At 41.1% G+C, this 25,070-nt stretch overlaps 3 protein-coding genes across 3 annotated transcripts in view; 2 read left to right on the top strand and 1 right to left on the bottom strand.

Moving 5' to 3' along the window:
* Window positions 1-1,334: 1,334 nt before the first annotated feature.
* LOC139450701 (ceramide phosphoethanolamine synthase-like) lies at window positions 1,335-6,068 on the top strand. Its single transcript, XM_071232506.1, has 4 exons — window positions 1,335-2,087; window positions 4,055-4,174; window positions 4,748-4,828; window positions 5,922-6,068. Exons 1-4 carry the CDS (start codon window positions 1,335-1,337, stop codon window positions 5,958-5,960), a joined length of 993 nt encoding a protein of 330 aa, XP_071088607.1. The 3' UTR covers window positions 5,961-6,068.
* Window positions 6,069-11,393: 5,325 nt separating this feature from the next.
* LOC139449368 (uncharacterized) lies at window positions 11,394-17,375 on the top strand. The gene is made up of 3 exons (XM_071230709.1): window positions 11,394-11,507; window positions 16,240-16,415; window positions 17,336-17,375. Exons 1-3 carry the CDS (start codon window positions 11,394-11,396, stop codon window positions 17,373-17,375), a joined length of 330 nt encoding a protein of 109 aa, XP_071086810.1.
* A 1,027-nt stretch (window positions 17,376-18,402) lies between these two features.
* Window positions 18,403-25,070, bottom strand: part of LOC139449844 (THO complex subunit 2-like) — a 63,055-nt gene continuing 56,387 nt past the window's right edge. Inside the window, exons 39-40 of the mRNA XM_071231400.1 lie at window positions 24,452-24,513; window positions 18,403-23,536 (exon numbers count right to left, since the gene is read on the bottom strand). Coding sequence (XP_071087501.1) covers window positions 23,515-23,536; window positions 24,452-24,513 — 84 coding nt within the window. The 3' untranslated portion in view covers window positions 18,403-23,514. The remainder of the gene's footprint in view (window positions 23,537-24,451; window positions 24,514-25,070) is intronic.

Raw genomic sequence — 25,070 nt, 5'->3', positions numbered from 1 at the left:
ATAGACATAGTTTACGAGATGTCCGGCGAGAGGAGGCATTGACAGATCATGGAGTGATTTGTTGAGAGCGTTCGCTACTGAAGTGAGTATATCTGTCTTCAGATAGTGCAGTTAGACTTTGGAATCAAAAAGTAAACTAAAACAACTTTCAGCTCGTGTGTAACATTACTCGAGGTGTTATTTCAGTACCCGAGCAATTAATCATCCTTAGTCACCCAAGTATACTGGAGTTACCTCCCATGGGTGTCGCCTTCTGTCTTTGCTGGGACTCCACTGGTTTCCGCGGTCACTCGTCACTAGAATATAGGCCGGAACCCAACGAATGATGGGACATAAGTTGTTGTATTCGCGCGGAGTGTTTCGCGTTCATGGAACATCAAAACCAAGAACATATTTTTTTAAGGTTCCTTTCTTAGGCTCGCTAAATACAATATTTATTCCTAAAACAGGATATTTACCATCCCTAAACACACACGCGTGATAACCTCTGTATATACTGCCAGTTAACCAAATGTATCACTCTTTCATTTATTTCTTTTGATTGTTGTTTAACGCCACAACCAGCAATATTCCAGATATTTGACGGCAACCTGTATATAATCGAGCCTGGACCATGTAAACCAATGATTGCTATTGAGTGCAACGTCCAACGACGTCGGGGTACGAAGTTACGCAATAAAGCAAGTCGTCGAGCCTAACCGCCCTATTCACCTAGGGCGGTCGGGTAGCCTAGTGGTGAAAGCGTTCGCTCGTCACGCCGAAGACCCGGGTTCGATTCCCGACATGGGTACAATGTGTGAAGCCCATTTCTGGTGTCCCCCGCCGTGATATTGCTGGAATATTGCTAAAAGCGGGGTAAAACCATACTCACTCACTCACTCATTAATTCACCTCGTAAGACAAGTATAGGTTACTGGGGCCAATTATACCTTGTAAACCCCAAGGGATATCCCTTTTATTGAGACATTACATGTGTATAGTTATCTCGTAATGTTCCTAACGTATTTCATATATTTTGTTCTTTTCCAGTTGTTTTTTTCGAGAACAAGCAAGAACAGCCATGGAAGCTAAGGAAGTCACGTACCAAATATCAACAACTTCGTGGTTTTACTTGCCATTTTAGTATTATCAGTCGTGTGGGAAGTATTATGTGGATGTATTCATGCAAATGACAGTATCATCATGAAAACATAAACAAACAACAACACTGTTGCATGCTCAAGTGACCCTGACCTTGAACTTCAACTACCCGAGCTGTAATTGAATTGTGTATGCCTAATTAATAGACAAGTGTTATTTAGCGGAGATTTATCGTATCAAAGACAGGGTTTGAAATGGCGCCTTGCTTCCATAACTTCCGCGAAGAGAATGCTGTGATTCTGTTTGTGTGTTCTGTGATCGCTGTGTATTACATTATAATGGATATAATTTTATATCAGACACTCCACAATACCAGTTTAGTCAAAGAAGCAGCCATTGATGATCCTAGTGTCTTCTCGCCCTTCCACCCGCTGACGATAAGGCTGCTAGTTTTGGACCAGACAAACCATTACATTATCAGGCCATCAACGGAAGTATTCAACTACATGACCAACTTCAGCATCATGTTTTCTTTCATCTCCCCCAACATCATCAGCGCCACTCACGCCGTCGTCAGCATCGTCGTAGGGAAGATGGTGTCGTCAGACAACTTACGTCATCGACGAATGGGAGCGTTTTTGTTCGAACTCCGAACATGGCTGGTCAGTTTTGCTGGTGTCGTGTATCGCAGCCAGGCTGATCGTCCAATATTCAGCTCCTTTCACGGTTTATATGGAACAACTCTCAACAGCGTTTGCGACATGGTTGGGGGTGTCGTCCTGTGCGTGGGCGTTGCTGTGTATGTTGTAAGACATTACGGCAGCCGTCGGACAAACGATGTGTCTATTGGAAATGGTTTATATGTACAGGCCCCTAGAAACTGTGTGATTGTTTTCAACATTTTCTTATATGTATTATTGGTTGTACTGTCCCATGGATTCCTCGCCTATTTCATTATGCACCTTGAGCGATTCCTGGAGAAGCCATTCCCAGATCCACAGCTGACGGTAAGGTTGAATTGTGGTATTGTTTATTTGTTTCTTTGTTATTTAACGCCACACTCAGCAATATTCCAGCTATATGACGGCGGTCTGTAAATAATCGAGTCTGGACAAGACAATCCAGCGATTGGTATTATGAGCATCGATCCACGCAGTTGGGATACGATAACATGCATCAACCAAGTCAGCGAGCCTGAACACCAGATCCCATCAGTCGCCTCTTACGACAAGCATAGTCAGTCGCCTTCTACGGCAGGCGTGGGTTGCTGAAGATCTATTCTACCCGGATCTTCACGGGTCGCTGACTTGGTTGATGCATGTCATCGTATCCAAAACTCGACGCTCATGTCAGTTACTGGATTGGCTGGTCCAGACTTGATTATTTTTAGACCGCGGTGATGTAGCTGGAGTACTGCTAAGCATCTTCCCGAGGCAAGAGAGTTAACTGACTATAAAAGTCCAGTTTACACCCTTGCCGACCTAGGCTGGTATTATGGAGTTAGATTTTGGCTGGACTAACGATTCTATGCATAGTCCAATCAAAATCGCGCACCGAAATCGAAATCCGGTTCGTAAACTGTCATGCAGATTTCGGTCGATTGCAGGATTTGCACAGCATGTGCACCGGTAACTCTTTGTCAACAGATATTTTCCAAATCTTTTCAAGTTTTTAATCAAGGTGATCACGTAATTTGATGCATTTCGCGATGTAAGACCCGTTTTCTCACAAAATAGATCTTGATTGTCCATCAAACCATCTTGACTGGGCGCCACCGTTTTGTTTGAAGCAAACGCAAGTGACACGAGAGGTGGAATCTGATTGGTCCATAGGAGAGGCATAGAAGGGACTTAACTCGTAATAGCCTTCGGTGGCGCTACGAACGAGCCCATGAATTCCAGCCTGGTTCGGCAAGGGTGGAAACTGGACTTTTAAAGTCAGATAACTCCCTTGCTTCGGGAAGATGATTGCTGAGTGACATCCACAGTGGTGAAACTCACGAAAAATGTTTTCTGCTTCGAGCCCAAGGATCTGGAACCCTGTCATCGAAATCTGACATGCAGCTGCAACACAGGGACCCGTTCCTCAAAGCGATCTTAGCGCTAAGGTGATCGTAAGTCCCATACTTAAACATAGGCTTACGATCATCTTAGCGCTAAGATCGCTTTGAGGAACGGGGCTAAGGACAATACGTTCTGGCGTCGCATACCACCGGGCCTTTGTATCCCCAAGTGTCATTTTTTCATACATTAATTGAACAAAATCGGAAACGTCATTTGTACATTATGGTTCATTTAACTTTTCTGTTATTTTATCTTCTGAAATGTTTAAGATTATGAAGATTACGCCTTATGTGGGTTATGATTTGTAGATTCCGTTTGCAGTATTACAGCCTGATTTAAGCCTTATTGGGACTATGAGGCTCTGTAATTTACTGTTGTTATTATTACTGGTCACTACGCAACGTTATCCGATAAAAGGCATTTGTCAGTAAGGTATGGACACAAGGTCCTTTGGTATATGGGCAGTTCATGCACGCACGCACGCGCGCACGCACGCACGCACGCACGCACTCACTCACGCACGCACACACGCACATACGCACTCTCTCACACAAGGTCCTTTAATATAGAAGCATTTAAAACAGTCAGACACACACACACGCTCTCTCTCTCTCTCTCTCTCTCTTTCTCTCTCGGTACGGTTTTCATGGTAAAAATTTGTGTCTCTTGTGCAAAGGTAGACAACTCTAATGTCATTCCGTGTAAGGTGGTTTCCTCGTGTCTGTTAAGAAATAATTACGACATCCTTTTAATATATTTTAGAAAAAAAAGGCACCAAATGCCGAGAATCAAAGAAATGTCGTTTTGGCCTGATATGTACCGGTAACATTGGAACACGAGCTACAACAGCTCTTGTGATGATCATTCAATAAATACTCTGAAAATAAAGTACCCATTTTAAATTTGAACAGACGGTGCAGACGACTCTTCTCCACTCCTCGGCCACCTGGCTCTTCCTCTGGATGTGGCGGTTCTTCACCCAACAGATGTTCCAGTACCTTGTCATCGCCATTGCCATGGACAAAATCTGGGTAATAACCCGTTTGACTTTCAAACAATTCTTGTACTTGAGACCAGGGGTGATCAGTCGTCAGAAGTGACGCGTATCGCTACGAAGACTTGCGTCCCTTTTCGTAGGTTCCCTGATCGTAGGTTCGATTCCAGATTCGCCTTGATTGTGATTCTTGGTTTGTCGGCACCATACCCGTGCTCGTGGGTTTCACCCGTATAGTAAGACCAGAATCACTTTGGATTTCTGACATATAACTGAAATATTATTGAAAGTGTGGTAATACACAATTCACTCACTCACTCACTCACTTTTGTACAGGAATGATTAATATATCACACCAATAAGTTACATTAATGTTAGGTGTCAATAAACCTCAGCTTCCAGAGAAGAGACGGAAATAGAACATTTACGGCAGCGCACATCATACAGAAGAAGTTGAACCTCATTTCATGATTTCAGTCAGAAAATTAAGGTTGTGCGATGATACTTTTTGGTTAGGGTCTGGATGGATTTGGAAGATGTTAATATATTAGAGGTATATGATCCCTTACCGCGGGCTCAGTGGCTGATGAAATGTCAATTATGTTTTCAGGACTATGTGAGCACGGCGCTGTATTTCTTCTACCCGACAGTGATAATCCTCATGTCCGTGTGTTATGTCTACATCGTCCATGTGAGTGTCTCCCTTAACAAGTTTTGTGTGTTTGTTTATTGTTTAACGCCAAACTCAGCAATATTCCAGCTCTATGACGGCGGTCTGTAAATAATCGAGTTAGGACACACGTGCTTGCACGTCGCTACATAAGTGTAATAATCTTGGTCACGACTTTAAACCCCATTTCACTTCACCTCACTTTAAGGCTTCTCTCACATTGGCCAAAGTTGGTTGGTTTGATGTTTAACGCCCAACTCAGCAATATTCCAGCTCTATGACGGCGGTCTGTAAATAATGGAGTCAGGACACACGTGCTTGCAAGTCGATACATAAGTGTAATAATCTTGGACACGACTTTAAACCCCATTTCACTTCACCTCACTTTAAGGCTTCTCTCACATTGGCCATAGTATTATAGGCATGAAAGTGTAATACGTATTGAGATAATTAAAGGGAAGTTAAATCAATAAGTCATAGAAATAAGAGGGAATGTTTACCAGATATTATAACAAGAATTGGCACCATCTGAGAGTGTGGGGACACACTCTTCGCCAGAACGGGGGTCGTATTATAGGCATAAAAGTACAGTAAATAACAACTAATAAAAGTAATTAACAATTCATTAAGATACCTACGTGATTGTATAAAAAGGTCAAGAAGAGGAGTTGAAACCAGTAAGATATGAACATAACACATTTATATAGGAGACGGGCAACTCTGATAGTTGAAGACTACGGGGAACATACTTGGCCACGAATAACCAGGGGTGAGGGTAGTAGGTCGAGGGTTATACATTAATGAAAAACGATTAACCAGATCTAACATTGGCCATAGTTGGTTGGTTTGATGTTTAACGCCGAACTCAGCAATATTCCAGCTCTATGACGGCGGTCTGTAAATAATCGAGTCATTGACATCATGAGCATCGATCCACGCAATTGTGTTTGTTGGCATTCTTGGTGGGGAAAATGTAAAGAGTGTTCCTTCAGCATCACTTCATTTATCAACACAAATGTAAATATATCCTTCTTGCTCTTTGAGATAAATGTGCCCGAGAAACATTAATTTATTTTATGTCATGTATTGATATAATTTGAACTCTGGATTTCAGATGAATTCTATTATCCTCGGCGGTGAGTTCACCTCGTGACGTTTGTAGACAACAGGTGGTCCACATCAACACGATCTTCACAGCCCGTGTCGGATTCTGCAAGTTTCTTCCATACCATTCACCATCTCCTCCACAATGCTCTTCCGTTTTCACGACTCACGAAAACCAATCGGACACATTCACACAACAGTGGAAGGTGCAACAACCAATGTGTGATGTGGGTTTGTTTCTATATTGATATGGTTGCCGGATGATACTTGCATGATGTTGGCACAGTGCCGTTGATAATAACGACATGCCATAAATAAGTGTATCATGCCCCAACTGTGTACAAACACCGTGTGCGACATACGCTTACAGCCGGAAGCGCACGTAAAATCTCCAATATAAGTAAGTAAGTAAGTGTACAAACTGACGATATCTACAAGAATTTCCCGCAAGCTAAGACTGACTGACTGAGTATGCTTTTACGCCGCTTTTAGCAATATTCCAGCAATATTCCAGCAATATCAAGGCGGGGGACACCAGAAATGGGCTTCTCACATTGTACCCATGTCGGGAATCGAACCCGGGTCTTCGGCGTGACGAGCGAACGCTTTAACCACTAGGCTACCAGACTGCCCCCGCAAGCTAAGAAACAACAAGTTCAACATTGTTTTGGGTACATGATGAGGCGTCTGTAAAATCATTCAACTCTATAGTTTAAACTCAGTAATTATCCAGTTTTTAGTCATTAGGTGAAGTTTAGCATGTCCTACATTTATGAGATTCACGCGTGCTGTCTGCACCGGTATTCACGATGTTTGATTGATTGAGTATTTTTTACGGCACTTTTAGCAATATTCCAGCAATATCACTGCGGGGGACACCAGAAATGGGCTTCACACATTGTACCCATGTGGGGATTCAAACCGGGCCTTCGGCGTGAAGAGCTATGGAACAGACCCGTGAAGATCCGGGGTAGAATAAGTCTTCAGAAACCCATGCTTGCCGTGAAAGGCGACTATGTTTGTCGTAAGAGGCGACTAACGGGATCGGGTGGTCAGGCTCGCTGACTTGGTTTGATGCATGTCATCGTATCCCATGATGTCAATCACTGGATTGTTAGGTCCAGACTCGATAATTTACAGACCGCCCTCATATAGCTGGAATATTGCTGCTGAGTACGGCGTTCAACAAACAAATACTATGTAACATATCTAGCTGGAAGTACGTCCCTTGGTCGTGGCAGAATCTTCACAAGGAGTCTCTGTTCCTCATATTGGTAAACATTTGGGAACTATATAACTTTGGGTTTTCATCCCGCGTCAAGCTGATACGCCGTGATATAACTGAAATACTGTTGAAACCGACGTTAAGAAAACTCCACTCACACATTCACTCATCCAAACGATTTTTACTGATGGATTGATGCCATGCTTTGTTAATGTATCGAATGCTATTAGTTTCTGGAGCTCGACATATTTAAACAGATTAGCTAGAATATGTGGCCGATAAATAGAGGTATGATAAAATAAAACTTTTGTTTCGCTTCTTTGTTGCAAGGCATCGAGGAGTCCTGACCTTTGTCACTATAAGTATGATTGGCGACAGTCGAAGCGCTATGCTTGCAATCTGAAATAGGACCTGATCTACTCCGAACACTGATTTATTATATATTTTTATAACTTTGAGAAGGGGAAACGGATTCTCCTGTTTATTCCACGTAACATCACGTCTCAAGCTATTTTCTACATTTCTGTTGCCTTTGTGATCCCAGCTGATTCTCCGATTTCTGAACAGCCAACTTTTATCCAAATGTTTAGATTTTGCTTTTCTTTGCATTGTAATTGTAGTCAACTTTTCATTTTCATGATATATTAATAAACAGGTTGAACTTATACAAGGTCAGTTCATTATACAAGGTAGTGTCAATCACCTCAAGCAATATTTCAGCTTGCAAACCGAACAGAAATTCAGCAACCGTATTTATTTAATATTAAATAACTTCCACTCTCGTATATTTTTCTGTTATTTGATTTCGAGAATGTAATGATGGAAACGATCTTATCTTATCAAATACAAGCGTATAAATCACTGGTGGCCCTGCCGTCTAAGGCCCTGCTATTCGCTATGCATGCTGCGTCTCTAACCCTTAACCGTGCCAAAATCACAAAATCGGAGGTTCGAATCTCAGATTCACGCTGATTCATAAGAGATTACTTCCTGAAGACCTCCCAAATCAATCCAACTGCAGGATTAGATCATAGGTTTCTGGCACCTGGTGCTATGGACCGTAAGCAAACCACTGTCGGGTTTAAACTAAGTTCACCAACCCACTCACTCACTCACTCATATTGTTGACCGCGATGGTAAGATGCCTTTGACTGACGTTTAGAAGTTGGTAGAGTAAGTATGGTTTTATGCCGCTTTTAGCAATGTCACGGCGGGGAAAACCAGAAATGGGCTTCACACATTGTACCCATGTGGGGAATCGAACCCGGGTCTGCGGCGTGACGAGCGAATGCTTAAACCACAAGGCTACCCCACTGTCCCAGAAGTTGGTAGATCATGAGTGAGTTCAAATGTAAGCGACCAGAACAATTTATGGATTAAAAAACATGTTATCAGTGCATCAAAGAACATAACAATTCCCACAATCAAGCTGACACGCCATGAAATAGCTGCAATACTAAAACCAAACTCACTGAAGCACTGGCCTTTGATTTGCTTTGTGCGACCAACTCTTCAAAGACAATGGTGTCGGTTAGATCCAGGTGGGGAGGCATACTAGATATTGATTAATCAAAAAAGTCATAGTTCGTGCATAGCTACGCTCGACGGGGGATCGGGGACGCTTCTTGAATTGAAATAAATATTTTGTGAGTGTGAAGGGTTATTTTTTTAAAAGTCGAGGGTCCCTCTCGGCGGTATATTATCGAATTATCGGTGAATGTGCTTTACGATAAAATAATAATTGTTTGATGTAAACGTTGGACATGTGAGAGAAATACACGGTACAGATTCATGAACAGGTGAATAATGCTACACGGGCGGGTGAATGATGCTTCAGGAAAGGATACACAATGTTACAAGGGCGGGTGAATAATGCTTCACGGACGGATGAATCGTGATTCACGAACGGGTAAATAATGCTACATGGGCGGGTGAATGATGCTTCACGATTGGGTTCAGAATTCTTCACGGACGGGCAAATATTGTTTCACTGGCGGGTGGATGGTGTTTCACGAATGGGCAAATAATGCTTCATGAACGGGAAAATAATGCGGGTGAATATTGCTGCAAGAACGAGTGAGTAATGTTTCACTGGCGGTTGAATAATGTTTCACAAACGAATGATTAATGTTTCACGAGAGGGCGAATAATGCTTCACGAACGAAAGATTAATGCTTCACTGGCGGGAGAATAATTTCTTTCACAAACGGATATTAAATGCTACAAGGGCGGGTGAATAATGCTTCACAAACGGATATACAAGGCTACAAGGGCGGGTGAATAATGCTTCACAAACGGATATACAAGGCTACAAGGGCGGGTGAATAATGCTTCGCAAACGGATATACAATGCTACAAGGGCGGGTGAATAATGCTTCGCAAACGGATATACAAGGCTACAAGGGCGGGTGAATAATGCTTCGCAAACGGATATACAATGCTACAAGGGCGGGTGAATAATGCTTCGCAAACGGATATACAGTGCTACAAGGGCGGGTGAATAATGCTTCGCAAACGGATATACAATGCTACAAGGGCGGGTGAATAATGCTTCGCAAACGGATATACAAGGCTACAAGGGCGGGTGAATAATGCTTTACAAACGGATATACAAGGCTACAAGGGCGGGTGAATAATGCTTCGCAAACGGATATACAATGCTACAAGGGCGGGTGAATAATGCTTCACAAACGGATATACAATGCTACAAGGGCCGGTGAATAATGCTTCACTGCAGGTGAATAATGCTCCACAAACGGGTGTGTAATGCTTCACAAACGGGTGAATTATGCTTCACGGGAGGGTGAGTAATGCTTCACAAACGGGTGAATAATGCTTTACATTCAGAAAGAAACAACGAGCAGCAGTATGTATTTTGAACTTCTTCAAAGAACACAACTACCTCGTGGGAATTCCCATGAAACCACTGGTGAAGTGAACTAATCCATATTCGAATATGTGCAGGCGGCACGGGTGGCCCAGTCGTCTAAGGCGCAGCAATACGCAGTGCAGAGTCACCTGGGCACGCCAGAAACCTATGATTGTAAGTTCGAATCCCGGTTATGTTTCTGAGTTTTTCAGCACCATACCCGTCGTTGTTTGGTTGGTTGGTTTGTGTGACTGAGTGAGTAAGTGACTGGGTGGATGAGTAAGTGGGTGAGTGGCTGGGTGAGTGAGTGGTCCGTGGTAAACGTTAGAGACCTGCATCACTTCGGGCTTTCCTCCCACTTTAAGGGGAAACGCCATGACACAACTGGAATACTTTTCAAAACTGCGATAAACCCGACTCACTCACTCTAGTATTTCCAAGCCGCCGTGTATAGCTGAAATATTGCTGACTGCGGCTTAAAACAATTTAGCAACCATATAGCAACAACATATCCTGTAAATGAGCAAGTAGTCATTGATTGTCATATTTTAAATTAAACCCTACAGTGACGTTAACAAACTGGCAAAATTGATTTCAAAATATTGAGACGCTCCCCACATGCACCCTGTAATGAACAGGTGCAAGGCCCGTCTCAGGTAGCAGCGTTCCTGGCTACTCCAAGTTTACCTATCTGATCTACATGACACGAGGCGTCCGTGCAGGCTTTCTTGTCACGTGACACATCTAAAGACCCAGGCGGTTTATGCCCCTCCGTGTCAGAACACCGGTGAAGTAGAACAGCCTGGTAGTGGTGTACCGTTGAATGGGATACTACCTGTATACAAGACAAGTACCGTTACTTCATGGTGGGAGATTTTCGGATTTAACAGATCAATAATCAGCGGTTGGGGTGATCTTTCAAGATTGTGGAATAAGTGTATTTAGTGAATAACTAAAAGCACAGCAATTCCTTTAACATTGCTAATTTCTGATAAGACGAAATGACTCTATAAACTCCTTCAGGTTCTTTAGCTACTCACGCAACGAAAATTCCAATGAGGCTCGGATCTGTTCAATACAAATGAGATTATAAGCTCATTTCTGAAGGAGCGAATCAGCTTGGTCTCAATGCAATATTTACGTTCGGATTTATTTTAAGGTGACAGACTTCTATGTACTAATCAAACACGACCACGACATTATAGTTGTTAAATATATCAATATCAATCAATCACTGCGACATATTTCGTGGTTGACGCTGACGACATTCTTTCTGTTTGCATCGTTGTTACGGAGGTCAACGGCGTGATCTGGCGCCCGGTGTGTGAATCATCCAGTTAACTATTCCCTTCCCTCCCGGAACCGCAAACCAGCGTTCAACAAGCAATATGTCGGCCGTTGCCATGGTAATGAGAACAAACGTCCATACCAAGTCCATTCAAAAGGAGTTCCTCAGCAAGTTAACGGAATATTTGAGCAAAACCTTCAGTATTGAGACCAAGGTAAGCCATAGCAGAAACTGACCTAAACTGTGTGTGAGTGGGGTGTACGCCCGAAAATATTTTTTTCAGTAATATCATATTAAGTGTCAGGATTTGACGTGACGGTTATAACCAAGGGTGTATATAACGGCGGGTTTGATCATCGAATCCTGGCAAGCCCAAAGCGACGCAACTCTGCAAAGCCAATTGCAACACATTTCCCCCTTTCAACCTTTGTTAATGAAGACCAATGCTGGGTAAGCACAGTATTATATACTAAAATAGGTAATGCAAATGTAAGCCATGTTGAGTGCTTATCTAAACCGTTTCGCAATTTTGTAAAGTGCTTTTCCATAAACGGAGTTCTTTCTCATCAATAGCGAAGCAATGTCATTACTCGTTAATAGTCAATCAACATTAATAGTTGGTCAAAGGTGGTCAAGAACGGCGCTTTGAACAGTACTTTACTTATTTCACGAGTAGTGAGTGAGTATGGTTTTACGCCGCTTTTAGCAATATTCCAGCAATATCACGGCGGCGAACGCTTTAACCACTAGGCTACCCGACCGCCCCTAATTCACGAGTAAGGGTGGTGCAAGAGGAAAGACTGTAGTGATACCGATCTTGCACGTTTACGGCTGTGCTGAATCCCACAAGCACGGCAATAGATGGTCCAGAACGAACAGTATTCGGACATGGGTTATAACTACCATAAGCATATTCAATCAAGGTTGATCAATGTAGATCTAAGTTAAGTCGTTCATCGGTGAGTAGATCACGGCAGGCTTCACTGAACATTTAGCTGCACGTGGTAAACACGCTCAGCGGTTCACACAAGGTTAACTGTGTTATGGGATCTGAGTTAATCACTGTGGCCAATACCCGCTGTTCACCAACAGTTCCATCAGGTACCGTCAATATAACATTGGGCGACAAGGAGACTGTGCCTTTAACACTTGTATACAGTACATTTTGTTTTGAATATGAATGAAGAAGTTTTGTCTTGAAGTATGTATAAACATACAAGTTTTATTGATATTAAACCAACATTTTGCAGAGAAATATACAGCATGTACATATAACACCTTTAGTTATGATCAAGTGATAATACTGTGTCCACAAAGAGACATATTAGTCATTTGATCCTGTGACACACCAGTGAACCAATGAAGTATAGACAATTAGAACTGGTTTCGAACACTGGAAAAACTGGTTCGAACTAAGAGTGAGTGAGTATGGTTTTACGGGAACATCAAAGATGGGCTTCACACATCGTACCCATGTCGGGAATCGAACCCGGGTCTTCGGTTAACCACCATGCTACCCCACCGCCCTATATAACTAAGAGATATGAAAATGTATTGCCTTGTGAAAACATTATATCTGTAACAGACAACCACTCGATCATAACTAAAGGTGTAATGGCAACTGTATATGTTGTGTTCTTTGTGAAACCTGCAAATTGTTAGTTTAATATCAATAAAACTTGAGTATTAATTGCCAAAGAAAGATGAGTGGTGGTTCCGCCAATTCAGCAGTCTTACTCCGACGAGGGTAGTCGTTTGCTCAGCTGCAAGCTGTCGTAAATTAAATACCAGTGCCTGAATATATAGGCTTTCGCTTGGTCAGATGCCATAAAAAAAATGGTATCTAACGAAAATGAGTGTAGTATTCTGTATTTATTACCTACGAGCGCAAACGTATCGGGATTCATTAAAATCATTTGTGCCCTTGGGTCATATAACGTCAATTGGGATACGATGTCAAGCATCAACCAAGTCAGCAAGCAAGACCACCCGACTAACGGGATCGGGTGGTCTTGCTTGCTGACTTGGTTGATGCTTTACAGACCGCCGTCATACAGCTGGAATAGACAATAAACAAACAAACGTCACGTCGCGAGACAACAGTGTATTGTTTCCGTCATCAGGACGGCATTGTTGACGTCATTCGAATCTTATTGTGAAGTGAGGTCGGAATGACGTCATACTAGAAACGACGTCATAGCTAAAGATTGTTGACGTCATTCGACAAATTGTGGTTGCCTTGGACATCGGTGGTGATCATTGCATATTTCTAAAGGGGAGCTCAAAACACTCTCCTACCCAGAGTTCCATGCGGCCGGCAGCCAGCCAGCATAGTATGCTGAGTCACCACTGCGCCGGAGTGTGAGCTCAAAAGTATTAAGAAATAATGGGTAATTAAAAAAAACGGGATATATCCTTTAAATACTGAAAGTAGTCCCTACTTAACCTTTGATATTGGCATCTCAATCCTCATATGACAATGAATGAAATCCGTGACTATTAAATCCCTCTGCCACTGACGCTAGTTAGCACCTTTTACACTCAAGACACTGGTTACAAGGTGCAGAAGTTGGAAGAATAATTTAGGATGATAAACAGAAGCTTTGTTATAAACCAAAATAGCTAAGCCATTTATAAACTCGTGTTGATATATTTAATATCAAAAGAAACTCGGTTGAAATTCCCTCTATAGCAAGATCCCACTCAAAGACTGCAATACAGTGGATATCCCACTCTCGTATACAATGTCCTTCGTGTTCATTCAGGTCGACTACATAATAATCCCTGCGACTATATCACTATTCGCTGCTGTTGAACTGGTAGTTTATCCGTCAGTACCGTCGACAACATTCTATACATTGGTCAAGTCAGTAACTGTGTTATTCTGCTGTGTCGAGCGCCGAGTTTATCAATATGTCATTCTTGGTAGTGGGACGTATATCAAGTTCATGTCGTACAGAGGGATTATAACATATCACGGCTCCCATAACGACCGGTGACCGGTACCGTATGCCTGCTTATAAACCCACAGAGTTTGTTGTTTTACAAAACGTCAACTAAACTACCAGACAAAAGAAAGTATACACCCACGCCTGATGTTGGCTAAAGATGCTAAAACAAGAAATGGTTATTCGATGGTGATGTGTTTGATTCGGGTATCAGGCGATATTACATGCATCATATCAATGAGTATCACACTACAGGCGACTGTTTTCAGATTAGTAACGTTTGTAGTTGTTTGGTTCAATCCAATTGTCAAGTGTGTACTTTCTTTTGCCCGGCAGTATATGTCACGGCGGCTTGTACACAGCGAATATGGGTCAGGTAAACTAGTGGCTAAAAGCATGATCAACGTCCAAAGCTCTCGGACACTATAGTGGGTGAGTGAGTTGGATTTTACGCCGCTTAAGCAATATTCAAGCGAGGAACACCAGAAATGGGCTTCACACATTGTACCCATTCGGGGAATTGAACTCGGGCCTTCAGCGTGACGAGAGAACACTTTAACCACTACCCCTAAACAACAGTCCTTATTTTGATGTGTATGTTACAGATGTCTTTGCAGAAAACACAGCAGTGTAGAAATGTTATATCATTTCCCAGGAGCATTTATAAAAAAAGGTTCAGTTTCCTCGACGTTTGGACAAAGTTTGTTCGTTTTTACGGTGAATACGGTACTACGACTGTCTGCCTGCTTGGCTTTCCAAGGCTGTGTAAGATAGTGGCATGGTGGCCCATCTTATCAGGGGCTGGTAATGGTTTGGTGATTTGTGTACAGTTCGTTTACACCCGATAATCTGAGCCTGACAATGCATGTGTGTGAAACAAATGAGATACATGCTAATCACACACAAGTACGTAATAGAACAGTAACTCAGCCAGGGCTATGTTCGTGACGTGCAACCACTTCATGACTGCAGCGGCGGTTTTCATGAACCACAGGGATTTTTTTCTTAAATTTTATTTTTTTCACTCGTCACATAACTGGATGATCACAGGAGACATAAATATAGTTAATGTTTCTCATGCTGATTTTCTAAACATTATGGATCGGTGATGAGAAACAACATTTATGTTGTCAACGTAAACTGCCGGTCAAAAAGAAGATTCACACCATGAAATTTGACCAAACAATTGACAGACGTTATCAAAACGTCAGACTGAAAAAAGTCGCCGAAACACAGCCATGTTTGTTTTAAGCCACACTCAGCAATATTCCAGCTATATGACGGCGGTCTGTCAATGATAGAATCTGGACCAGACAATCCTGGGTTGATATCATGAACATCAATCCACGCAATTGGGATACGATGACATGCATCAACCAAGTCAGCAAGCATAACCCCCTTTTCCCGCTAGTCGCCTCATAGGACAACCATGGGTTGATGAAGACCCACTTTTACCCTGATCTTCTTGGGTGCAAAACACAACTGTAAAACCCGTATCAAATACAAGTGTGGTGTAAGGGGACACCGCAAGCAGTTTTACTTCACTTATAGTCTGTTGTTGAACTATGTGTGCCATTTATTCATTGTCACACAACGGTGCATGGTCAGTGTTTAATGTGTGATAGATATTTACCATATACTAGAGTGACGTATGTGTATGCTGGAGCAATGTGTGTGGGTGTGTGTGTGTGTCTGCTTGTACTAGTCCGGACTGATGTCGATTTATAGTGATAGCACACTGAGATACCATGCCGCAGTTTAACATGAATACCCCACCCAGACACAGTATACCGACTCCGAGCCGACCATTCCTTGTTTTAGCCCCTTAATGCCGAGCTCCAAGCAGGGTAACACTTATCAACTTTTAACGTGTTTTGGTATAACGCGACCGGGATCGAACCCCCGGCCTTCCTCTCTCCGGGCAGACGCTATACCACGAGACCATGGAGGCGGTCTGTGATCTCAGAACCTTCTTGACATGATCCACTGTTTGTTTAGAATGTGACCCTGGAGCTCCACCTAGAGGCCCAGATGATGCGAGCTGGATCCACTGCCCCAATGATGAACATTGACCTCCACCACAACAGTAACCGGGCCAGTCAGGACCAGAAACCACAGCTGGCCACAGATATCGCCAAGTTTATTTCAGATCAGATCAGGATACCCGAGGACAGGTGAGCTATAATGCTGGGTGAACTGGAGTTCAGGGCAGTGTCCTTGAGAGCAAGGAGTTACATCTATGTTGCAAGGTCAACTGCAAACAGGTCAGGGCAGCACCCTCGAGGACAGGTGAGCTTGTTGCAACAAGCAAGCAGGTCAGTGCAACACTTTTGAGAACGGGTGAGCTTGTTGCTAGGTCAACTGCAGGCAGGTCAGGGCAGCACCCTCAAGGACAGGTGAGCTTGTTGCAACAAGCAAGCAGGTCAGTGCAACACTTTTGAGAACGGGTGAGCTTGTTGCTAGGTCAACTGCAGGCAGGTCAGGGCAGCACCATCAAGGACAGGTGAGCTTGTTGCAACAAGCAAGCAGGTCAGTGCAACACTTTTGAGAACGGGTGAGCTTGTTGCTAGGTCAACTGCAGGCAGGTCAGGGCAGCACCCTCAAGGACAGGTGAGCTTGTTGCAACAAGCAAGCAGGTCAGTGCAACACTTTTGAGAACAGGTGAGCTTGTTGCTATATCAACTGCAGGCAGGGTAGCAACCATTACAGGTGAGCATGTTTCTAGTTCAACTGCAAACAGGGCAGAAAGCCTTGAGAACAGGTGAGCTTGTCAGTTTTAGACCAGGGCCAGGTGTCTCTGGACAACACAAATTGCCAGGTCAGCTGCAGGGCTTAATGTCCCTGGGGAAAGGTGGGCGATTTAAGAAATAGGTAAACAGTTGTTTCCATATCCCATGCTTGTCAGCTTAGAGGACCAGGTGGTCAGGCCTGGCAGCTTGGCCGACAGCAGGTTATGGTGTGAATTGATTCTTTGTCACAAAATGGTCTGGTCACACTATTTCAAGGATGCCATGATATACATGTAGCTGGAATATTTCTGACTGCAGTGCTTCATGTTATTCACTCCCTCACTGTACCCATCATTTCCTTGCAGGATACTGGTGCTGTTCTTCGATACACGGAAATGCACATGAGGAATACATCACATGTATAAACACATCAATGAATTTCCCACCCAAAGTGGTGTTATATTCTGATGCTGCATATTAGCTTACCTTAATAACTTTGAAACTGTCCATAAACTGATCTATCTCAAAGAAAATAAGATTGTTTCAGTGCAATCAAATCTGAGGTTTTGAGCACTTATTCAATTTTCTCAGCTGAAATGTAATTTAGTGTCTATCAGTATTCTGAAAATTCAGTATACTTAGAAAAGGCTGTGTACTGTGTAATGAAATAAAACTATATTCATATTTCAACATTGAATGTCATTTGACAATGGTTTGTATGGAGTTTCAACACAGAAATCTGAAGTTCTGATTCAAATGACAAAGTCTATTTATGTATTTTATATGAGAAGTTTGACAGTTAAAGAAAGATATTTTTTTTATTTCCTTATTTTAATCAGAACTTCGGATTCCTGTTGTGTCAGCCTGTTTATGTAGTATCAGCTGCTTTGTGTTGGAGGAAAGATTAAATTTTCTCTGAAGGCGGCTTCAAGAGCAGGCAAACTTCAAATGGTTTGACAACTTGTTTACATGCGACAAATATGTGTTGCTACTTAAGTCGCCTCTTCCTATTCTCTTAAATGTTGATGCCATTTTGTGGCATCATGTGGTATCTGCACAGATTGGATGTAAGCGACCAATATGTTTGACCACCATTCACAAGTCAAAATTAAGTTTGAAAACACTAAAATGTTGGGCAAAACATTGTTGAGAATAGACCAAACTAGTTCACACATGCAAACTCATGTTTGTAAAAATAAATCGGCAAAATATAGTTGTTCGAAGTCACCTTTCGTCAGCAATATTTGTTTTACATTTGAATTTTTTGAGTTGACAGATTACATACCAAGTATTATAAAGTCTGGTCTTAATTGGTGAGGGAAGTCCAAAGTGGTGCAGCTTCTTGACTTTTATCCAACAAACACTGGTAAGGGTCTAACCCCGGAACTTTCATAACTTCATGCATATCTTAACAGAAAACAGACAAATCAACTTCTGTACAAAGTTTAATTACAATTCATAAAATGTATGAACACATTGAGTAGTATAGGTGTTTCTGAAGCAATGTACAAATGACATTACTTGGACAGCTGACAGACAGTACAGGCACCCCTCACATGTGAGGGTTCAACACTCTCGAACAGCCGAGCTGCATTACTCCTGCCATCATTGGCACTGAAGCTCAAGGAACCAAATAGGGTATCTTGTAACTGAAGACTTCCTATTACTGTCACAATATTATCAAAATCTAAAACACATTTTTTGTTCACAAGTAACCAATGCCTTTTTTCAATTGGTAACTGACATGTAATAATATTGATATATTCTTCTTGGAATTAACAGAGTGTAAATAATGTCATTACATTCCCTTCAATGGTTCCTGAGATGAATGACATATCAAATATACACCTAGAAAAATTAAACATATACATCCTCATATATCCCAAAATTTTGGATCGTAGTTATTTTGGAAATAAGTACACATGACATTGATAACTTTAATAATTATCTAACATACCACTGCTTCCTGAAGAAAAGCTGGTACAAGAATACCGTCTCTCCACATGGTTGCAAATACAGGTTCACATCACACGTCTATTTATATGGAAATAAATAGTGCTTAATTATTTTCCAGGTGTATATTTCGCCTTCTTAATATTGCTTGTTCACTGTGTCTTAAGTACTGGACACATACCCATGTCAAAGTAGGTCAACAAAAATATCCGCAACGACTTCACAAAGTCTTACAAACCAACTGATGAGCATTCATATAATTCACACACATTCACCAAGTTCTAATGTAAGTTTCAGGTTTTCACTGCACCTAGACAAGGTTAAAACAGAAATATGTATTGAAAACTGACTGAAAATGCAACTTGAAAAACCAAATGGAAACAGTCTGTAAATTGTAATGCAGTAGCAGAAATAGGAGGGAACTTCGTACAGTTCAAATTATTTAATATTTCAAGAACAATTGGCAGTGTTTCACTTGAATTATGTAAACAATTAATCAAGAAATAAAATTTCCTGTCTTATATGTGTTTTTTAAGTCAAAAATTCATATTTCTATTCAATTTATTTATTCAGCTCTAACATTTCTAAAAACTGTATAACATCCCCCTCTTTCTGTCTCATCAAAACATTATATGGCACATTGTTCAGTGATAAGTGTTACTAGTTTGACAGTGATCATAGCACTGCGGATACTTCCCATCCTGACGATAAAATAACACATAGGATACACTTATCAAAGTAAAAAATGATATTTCTTCAAGAGAATTAACTAAACATACATATGAAATGTTCATGAGGTATTCTGTATGAAGATATAATAATGTCAATGAAAAGATAACTTGATAAAGACGTAAAAATTCATAACTGTCAATGAAATGATAAAACAGTCACCCTTGAATGAATCCTTTCCATAAAGTTAGAGATTTCACCTAAACCTAAATAGATGTAGATACATCATGATAAGAGAAAGTGACCCTGTGAAAGACCAGTCTTAGAATGAGTGATTAACAGAATTGGGTTTACTGAAACTTTGAACAGTATTTAGATATTTTACAGCATGTCAGCTCTATTAAGGAGGGAATCCCAAACTGACATGTCTTGGAAGCTTACGACTTTGGAGAAACCCTAACAGGTTTGGTTCTGACAAACCAAGCATCAAAATCTGGGATTCCAAGCAAAAAACTAGAATTCTTCCATGCCAAAAGATTGGTTGGTTCAAATGTCATCCTCAGATCTTTGTTAAGTGGTAGTGAGTTTTAAGATCCGATTTTAAGGAGATTGAGGGAATTGCAGAGCCTAAACAAGTGGGCGACCTATGCCCCAACCAGTTTCTGGGGTCATGTCAAAAGAGGAATAAACCTTAAAGGATCGTTCAAGAACACCAAAAGAAAATAAATCACAAGCTGTAAGCTAGCTCTGTAACATGTCACATACACATCCAAATGGGGAACTGACCCTGTCTTTGTTGGATGAACAAAAGCCTGAACCACAAAGCTACCTCACCACCCCTATCGGAAATGAAGTATACCATTGACACCATGTGCACCAATAGCTTTACATCATACTACTGTAAGGCAGCGTCATTAGATCCTTTTATACAGAAAGAGTGAGTGAGTATGGTTTTACGCCGCTTTTAGCCATATTCCAGCAATATCATGGGGGGGCACCACAAATGGGCTTCACACATTGTACCCATGTCGGGAATCGAACCCGGGTCTTCGGCGTGACGACCACTAGGCTACCCGACCACTTTTATACAGAAAGAGGTAGGCATACTTGAATGATACACCACCTACTGCTTTACATTTCCTCAATGTCTCATGTACACCAGAAGTATTATTCACATTACGACCAATTCAATGTTTAACAATTAAACGCATATCAACCTTGTTCCAGAAATGGACAAATTGACCATAATCAATGACATGGACAAACATAACAATCATAACAGTAATTTATGATTGAGGTTTCAGAGATATAACCAGCTATTACTGAAAAAGTAAATGTCAATCTAATATTGCAGAAACAGAAAAAATACTTTTTTTCAGGGATCGACAAAACACTTCAAAACGGATACCCATCTTAGGTCTACTCACAAATGTGTTCTAAGCTAGAAAAAACTTCCCTGTTTTGCATTCATCAAAGCATCCTTTGACAAAATATAACAAACCTGTGTTTAAGGATGGAGACATGTTGAGGTGTGGCATCTCCCTGAGGGGCAGACCATGGCAAGAAGTGGTGTTCATATAGCATAGATGGGAGCTTGTGACACAAGGTATTACATACGTACTGACCAGTGTTACACAATAACTGGCTGTCCACAATACTGATGCTAGCATCTCCGCCTGGCTAGCCATTGGCTATCTACTGAGTGAGTTTGGGCGTTGAGTTGAAACATATTTCAGTAACAATGAACATACAGCTTTATATTGGAAAAAGGGATGAAGTGATGCTCACTAAGCTGCTGGTATTAACCACATCCAGCATAGGAATGGAGCTGACAAAGTAAGGAACGTTATCTGGCTGAATCTGGGATTCAAATCTTAAGCAGATCCTGTCATCTCTAAGGGACACAACACAGCACAGCAAATTGTGTTGCCAAAGCACACTTGGTCAACCGTGTATAAGAATGCTTTACTGGCTATTTTTTAATGATCATTGCAATCACATACCACTCAAAACAGCATCTTGTAAAATAGTAAAATGCTTTAGCTGGATCGAACTAATAAAGTCAAAGCCTACAATGTTTATGAATCTTGACTCCATGCCAACAATGGCTTGTTTACAGCATTATAAGAACAAGGCCATCATGTTTCGGTTTTCAGCAATTCTACTACTAAATTTGGGCAGTTATCCTGAACCACATCAAATCATGATTATGGGAATGGAACCAGACTCTTTTTGTGATAAGTGAGAGCACCATCTACTTCCCCAATGTACATACAGTGAACTCTATGGCTAAATGTTACTGACAACGCATGCCAGTCAACCCACAAATGTATATGTCCCACTAAAACCACAGATGATCCATTCACGTTATTACAACACAACTACATATGGTTCAACCAGATAGGCATTTAGTCCACTCTGTCACTCTTCAATGATCCAAATGGGATGTTTCTATAATATGTAATATCATGAAAATGAAAGTATGAATCCAACACACAACAAATGCAGAGAGTAATTCATTGAGTTCCATGAATTTGATGAATTCTTGCAAATAAAACTGGTGCATTTACTGTAACCAAGACAAATTATAGTCATATAAACAGATTGTGTTTAGGAGAAAACTTTCTTGAAATTTCAATCCACTTTGTCCACTTGTACCCATAACAATGTCTAATAAGATGATTACAGATTGGCACATGGTAATAAATTCGTCTAAAATGCTGCCATTACCTTAGCCTCCTCCTGAAGCAAAGGTTGCAAGTTTTACCTTGACTTGCATGTTGATGTACCAATAATTTGTCTCATATTTACATGTTTTCTTGGAAATGAGAGTTTTATGCCAATGGGCATTAACTTCTGAATAAACAGAATATCACATATTAATAGATATGTGTCTGTATAACATATCGAAATTGCTAATATTGTCATCAATGTTGCTTGGTGTATCACTTAATTATTTTTTTAAAACATTTTCAATACATAAAAGACTACCACTGAATCTACAAATTCCTTTTCTGATGTTTCTTAAACTTGCTATGTACACAATTTAACAAACTTTCTCTATATTTATCTTGAAAACACATTGTCAGCTGTAGTTAAAAAACCCAACCAATTCAAAAGCATGGTCTGACATGAGCTTGCAACTAAGATTAATTACTGATAATATTTGAATGTCCACCTATAGCATCATTCGACATTCATTGCCATTTCTTAAATATTTAATCCAGACTTTGCACACATCTCATGGAATCCAGGCCAACTCTCTACCCTGAACTCCACAACAACCTGGACTGCATATATCAACAACCATGTAGAATAGCACAGTATTGTTTAATGCCGCGTCAGCACTTTCACAGCTCAACACAGGAAAGCTTAGAACAAGTCAGCTGGCCTCTTTCAGGTCAAAGTACATTTGTATCTTGCAATCCAATATCCTTCACAGTTTATTTGTAAGGGTTGTCACGATTCACAGATGCATCTCGAAGCATATTGTGACACCTCAAATTTTTGTCATTCTGAAACAACCAAATCTCAATCAGAAATAGTGCACGGACAAACAGGCCATTCTCAAAACAAAGTGACGTGAAACATGTGACAACAAATTCCTCCAATACTAAGTATTGCAGTACCAACCTAGCCAAGTCGTGACACTATGTAACAATTAATCTAAGTCAATGGCTATATTGACAAATGACTGTTTGATCTGCTGTCGTGAGATTCACACTACTGTGACGGTCTCGCTAATACTGTGTTTTCTTCATCTATGTAAACATGAAGGCACAATTGATGATAGAAAATTAGGTATACTTGTCTCAAGAGGAAATGTCTGTACACAAAAATAAAATACTTTGTGTGTATATATGTACAAGATATACAAAACTTGTTACGACGAGTCTTGGTTCTGCTCGTCTGTTATCACAGGTCATTTCTTCTTGGAAGATGAACTGAGAGAATTAAGGAAACATACAAGAACAATGAAGAATCTAGAGTGAATGAAAAAGTGATATTTGTCCATCTGTTTGTTTGATGTTTAACGCCACACTCCAGCTATATGTCAGTGGTCTGTAGATAATCCATGTCTCAGCCAGATAATCCAGTGACTGACATCATGAGCATGGGATACGATGACATGCATCAACCAAGTCAGCAAACCTGACCACCCGATCCAGTCAGTCGCCTGTTACAACAAGCAAAGTCGGCTCTTACGGAAAGTATGGGTTGCTGAAGACCTATTATAACCCGGATCTTCACATGGAGAATGAAATTGTGAGTACAGTTTAATGCCACTTTGAACAATAATTCAATAATATTAGAAAGATATGTAACAATAGCTTGAAGCGTAACAGGTTTTTGACATTTACTGTTTTGGTGAAATTGATGAACATGGGTATGGTGCTGACAAACCCAGAGACACAATCAGGGCGAACTTTGATTTGAACCCATTTCTGGCACGCCTCGGGGATATGACCCTGCCCAGAAGGAGCTTGGTTCCGGAATTGTCTCAATAGTCTCTGTCCATCACAGAGCACCAACCTCATGTTGGGGAGAGTAGGAAGTGATTTTGACTATTTTTGTGAAACCCAAGAGCGTGCTTATGGGGCTGATATACCAAGGATCATAGTTACAGCAACTCTTGGATTTGAAACCTTTGATCAGCTGATCCTGGTACAACAAAGTGGTGCAACTACGGTATGAAGACATGTTAAAGATACATACAAAAAATTCACATTATCAGGATAACGGTTGTCAATGTTTTACCTTCCAGAATATGTGTAACTATTCTTATATCTTACGAGTTTTATCGTTTTATGCTTTTATCAACATGATGAAAACAATGTCCATTTAGTGCTTAAGGATACGTTTTTTCTTTTTTCACTTTGGCTTTAGACTTGGCTGGGGACTCATCAGAATCAAAGACGTCCTGTAAACAAATATCATAGAATAACCAACCAATCGTTAAAAAACACATTTAATATTTCATATTTAAAATTCATTTCGACAAATATCAACACAGTAATGCTCTTCAGGAGAGTGGATGAGAGTTAATTTAATTCCTTGCAAGTTTCACAGAAGTCAATCCACCACTTCTCTTTTCTTAATATTCAAATTTTTATAAATAAATTGAACACCCTAATTACCACGGAGATTATGTTTCAAATTAACACATGGCACATACAGAGACAGAGTTTAAGGATGCTTTCAGCAGTATGAGTTCCAGCCATAATATGCATGAACTCCAGGAAGGGGCTACACACACATTGTACCTATGTGGGGCATTGAACCCAGGACTTGACAACATGCCAGCGATATGGCAGCAGTCTGTAACTGATGGGAGCCTGGACCAGACAATCCAATGATTAACATCATGAGCACCGATGCATCAACCAAGTCGGCGAGTTTGACCGCCCAATCCCATTTGACGGCTCTAACAACAAGCACGATTTGCCAAATACCAATTCTAACCTGGACATCATGGGT

This window comes from Haliotis cracherodii, unplaced genomic scaffold, assembly GCF_022045235.1.
Source record: "Haliotis cracherodii isolate W230 unplaced genomic scaffold, xgHalCrac1.p SCAF_8, whole genome shotgun sequence".
In the NCBI taxonomy this organism is placed as follows: domain Eukaryota; kingdom Metazoa; phylum Mollusca; class Gastropoda; order Lepetellida; family Haliotidae; genus Haliotis; species Haliotis cracherodii.
The sequence above is the reverse complement of the archived record's forward strand: the minus strand, read 5'-3'. Positions and strand labels throughout refer to the sequence as shown.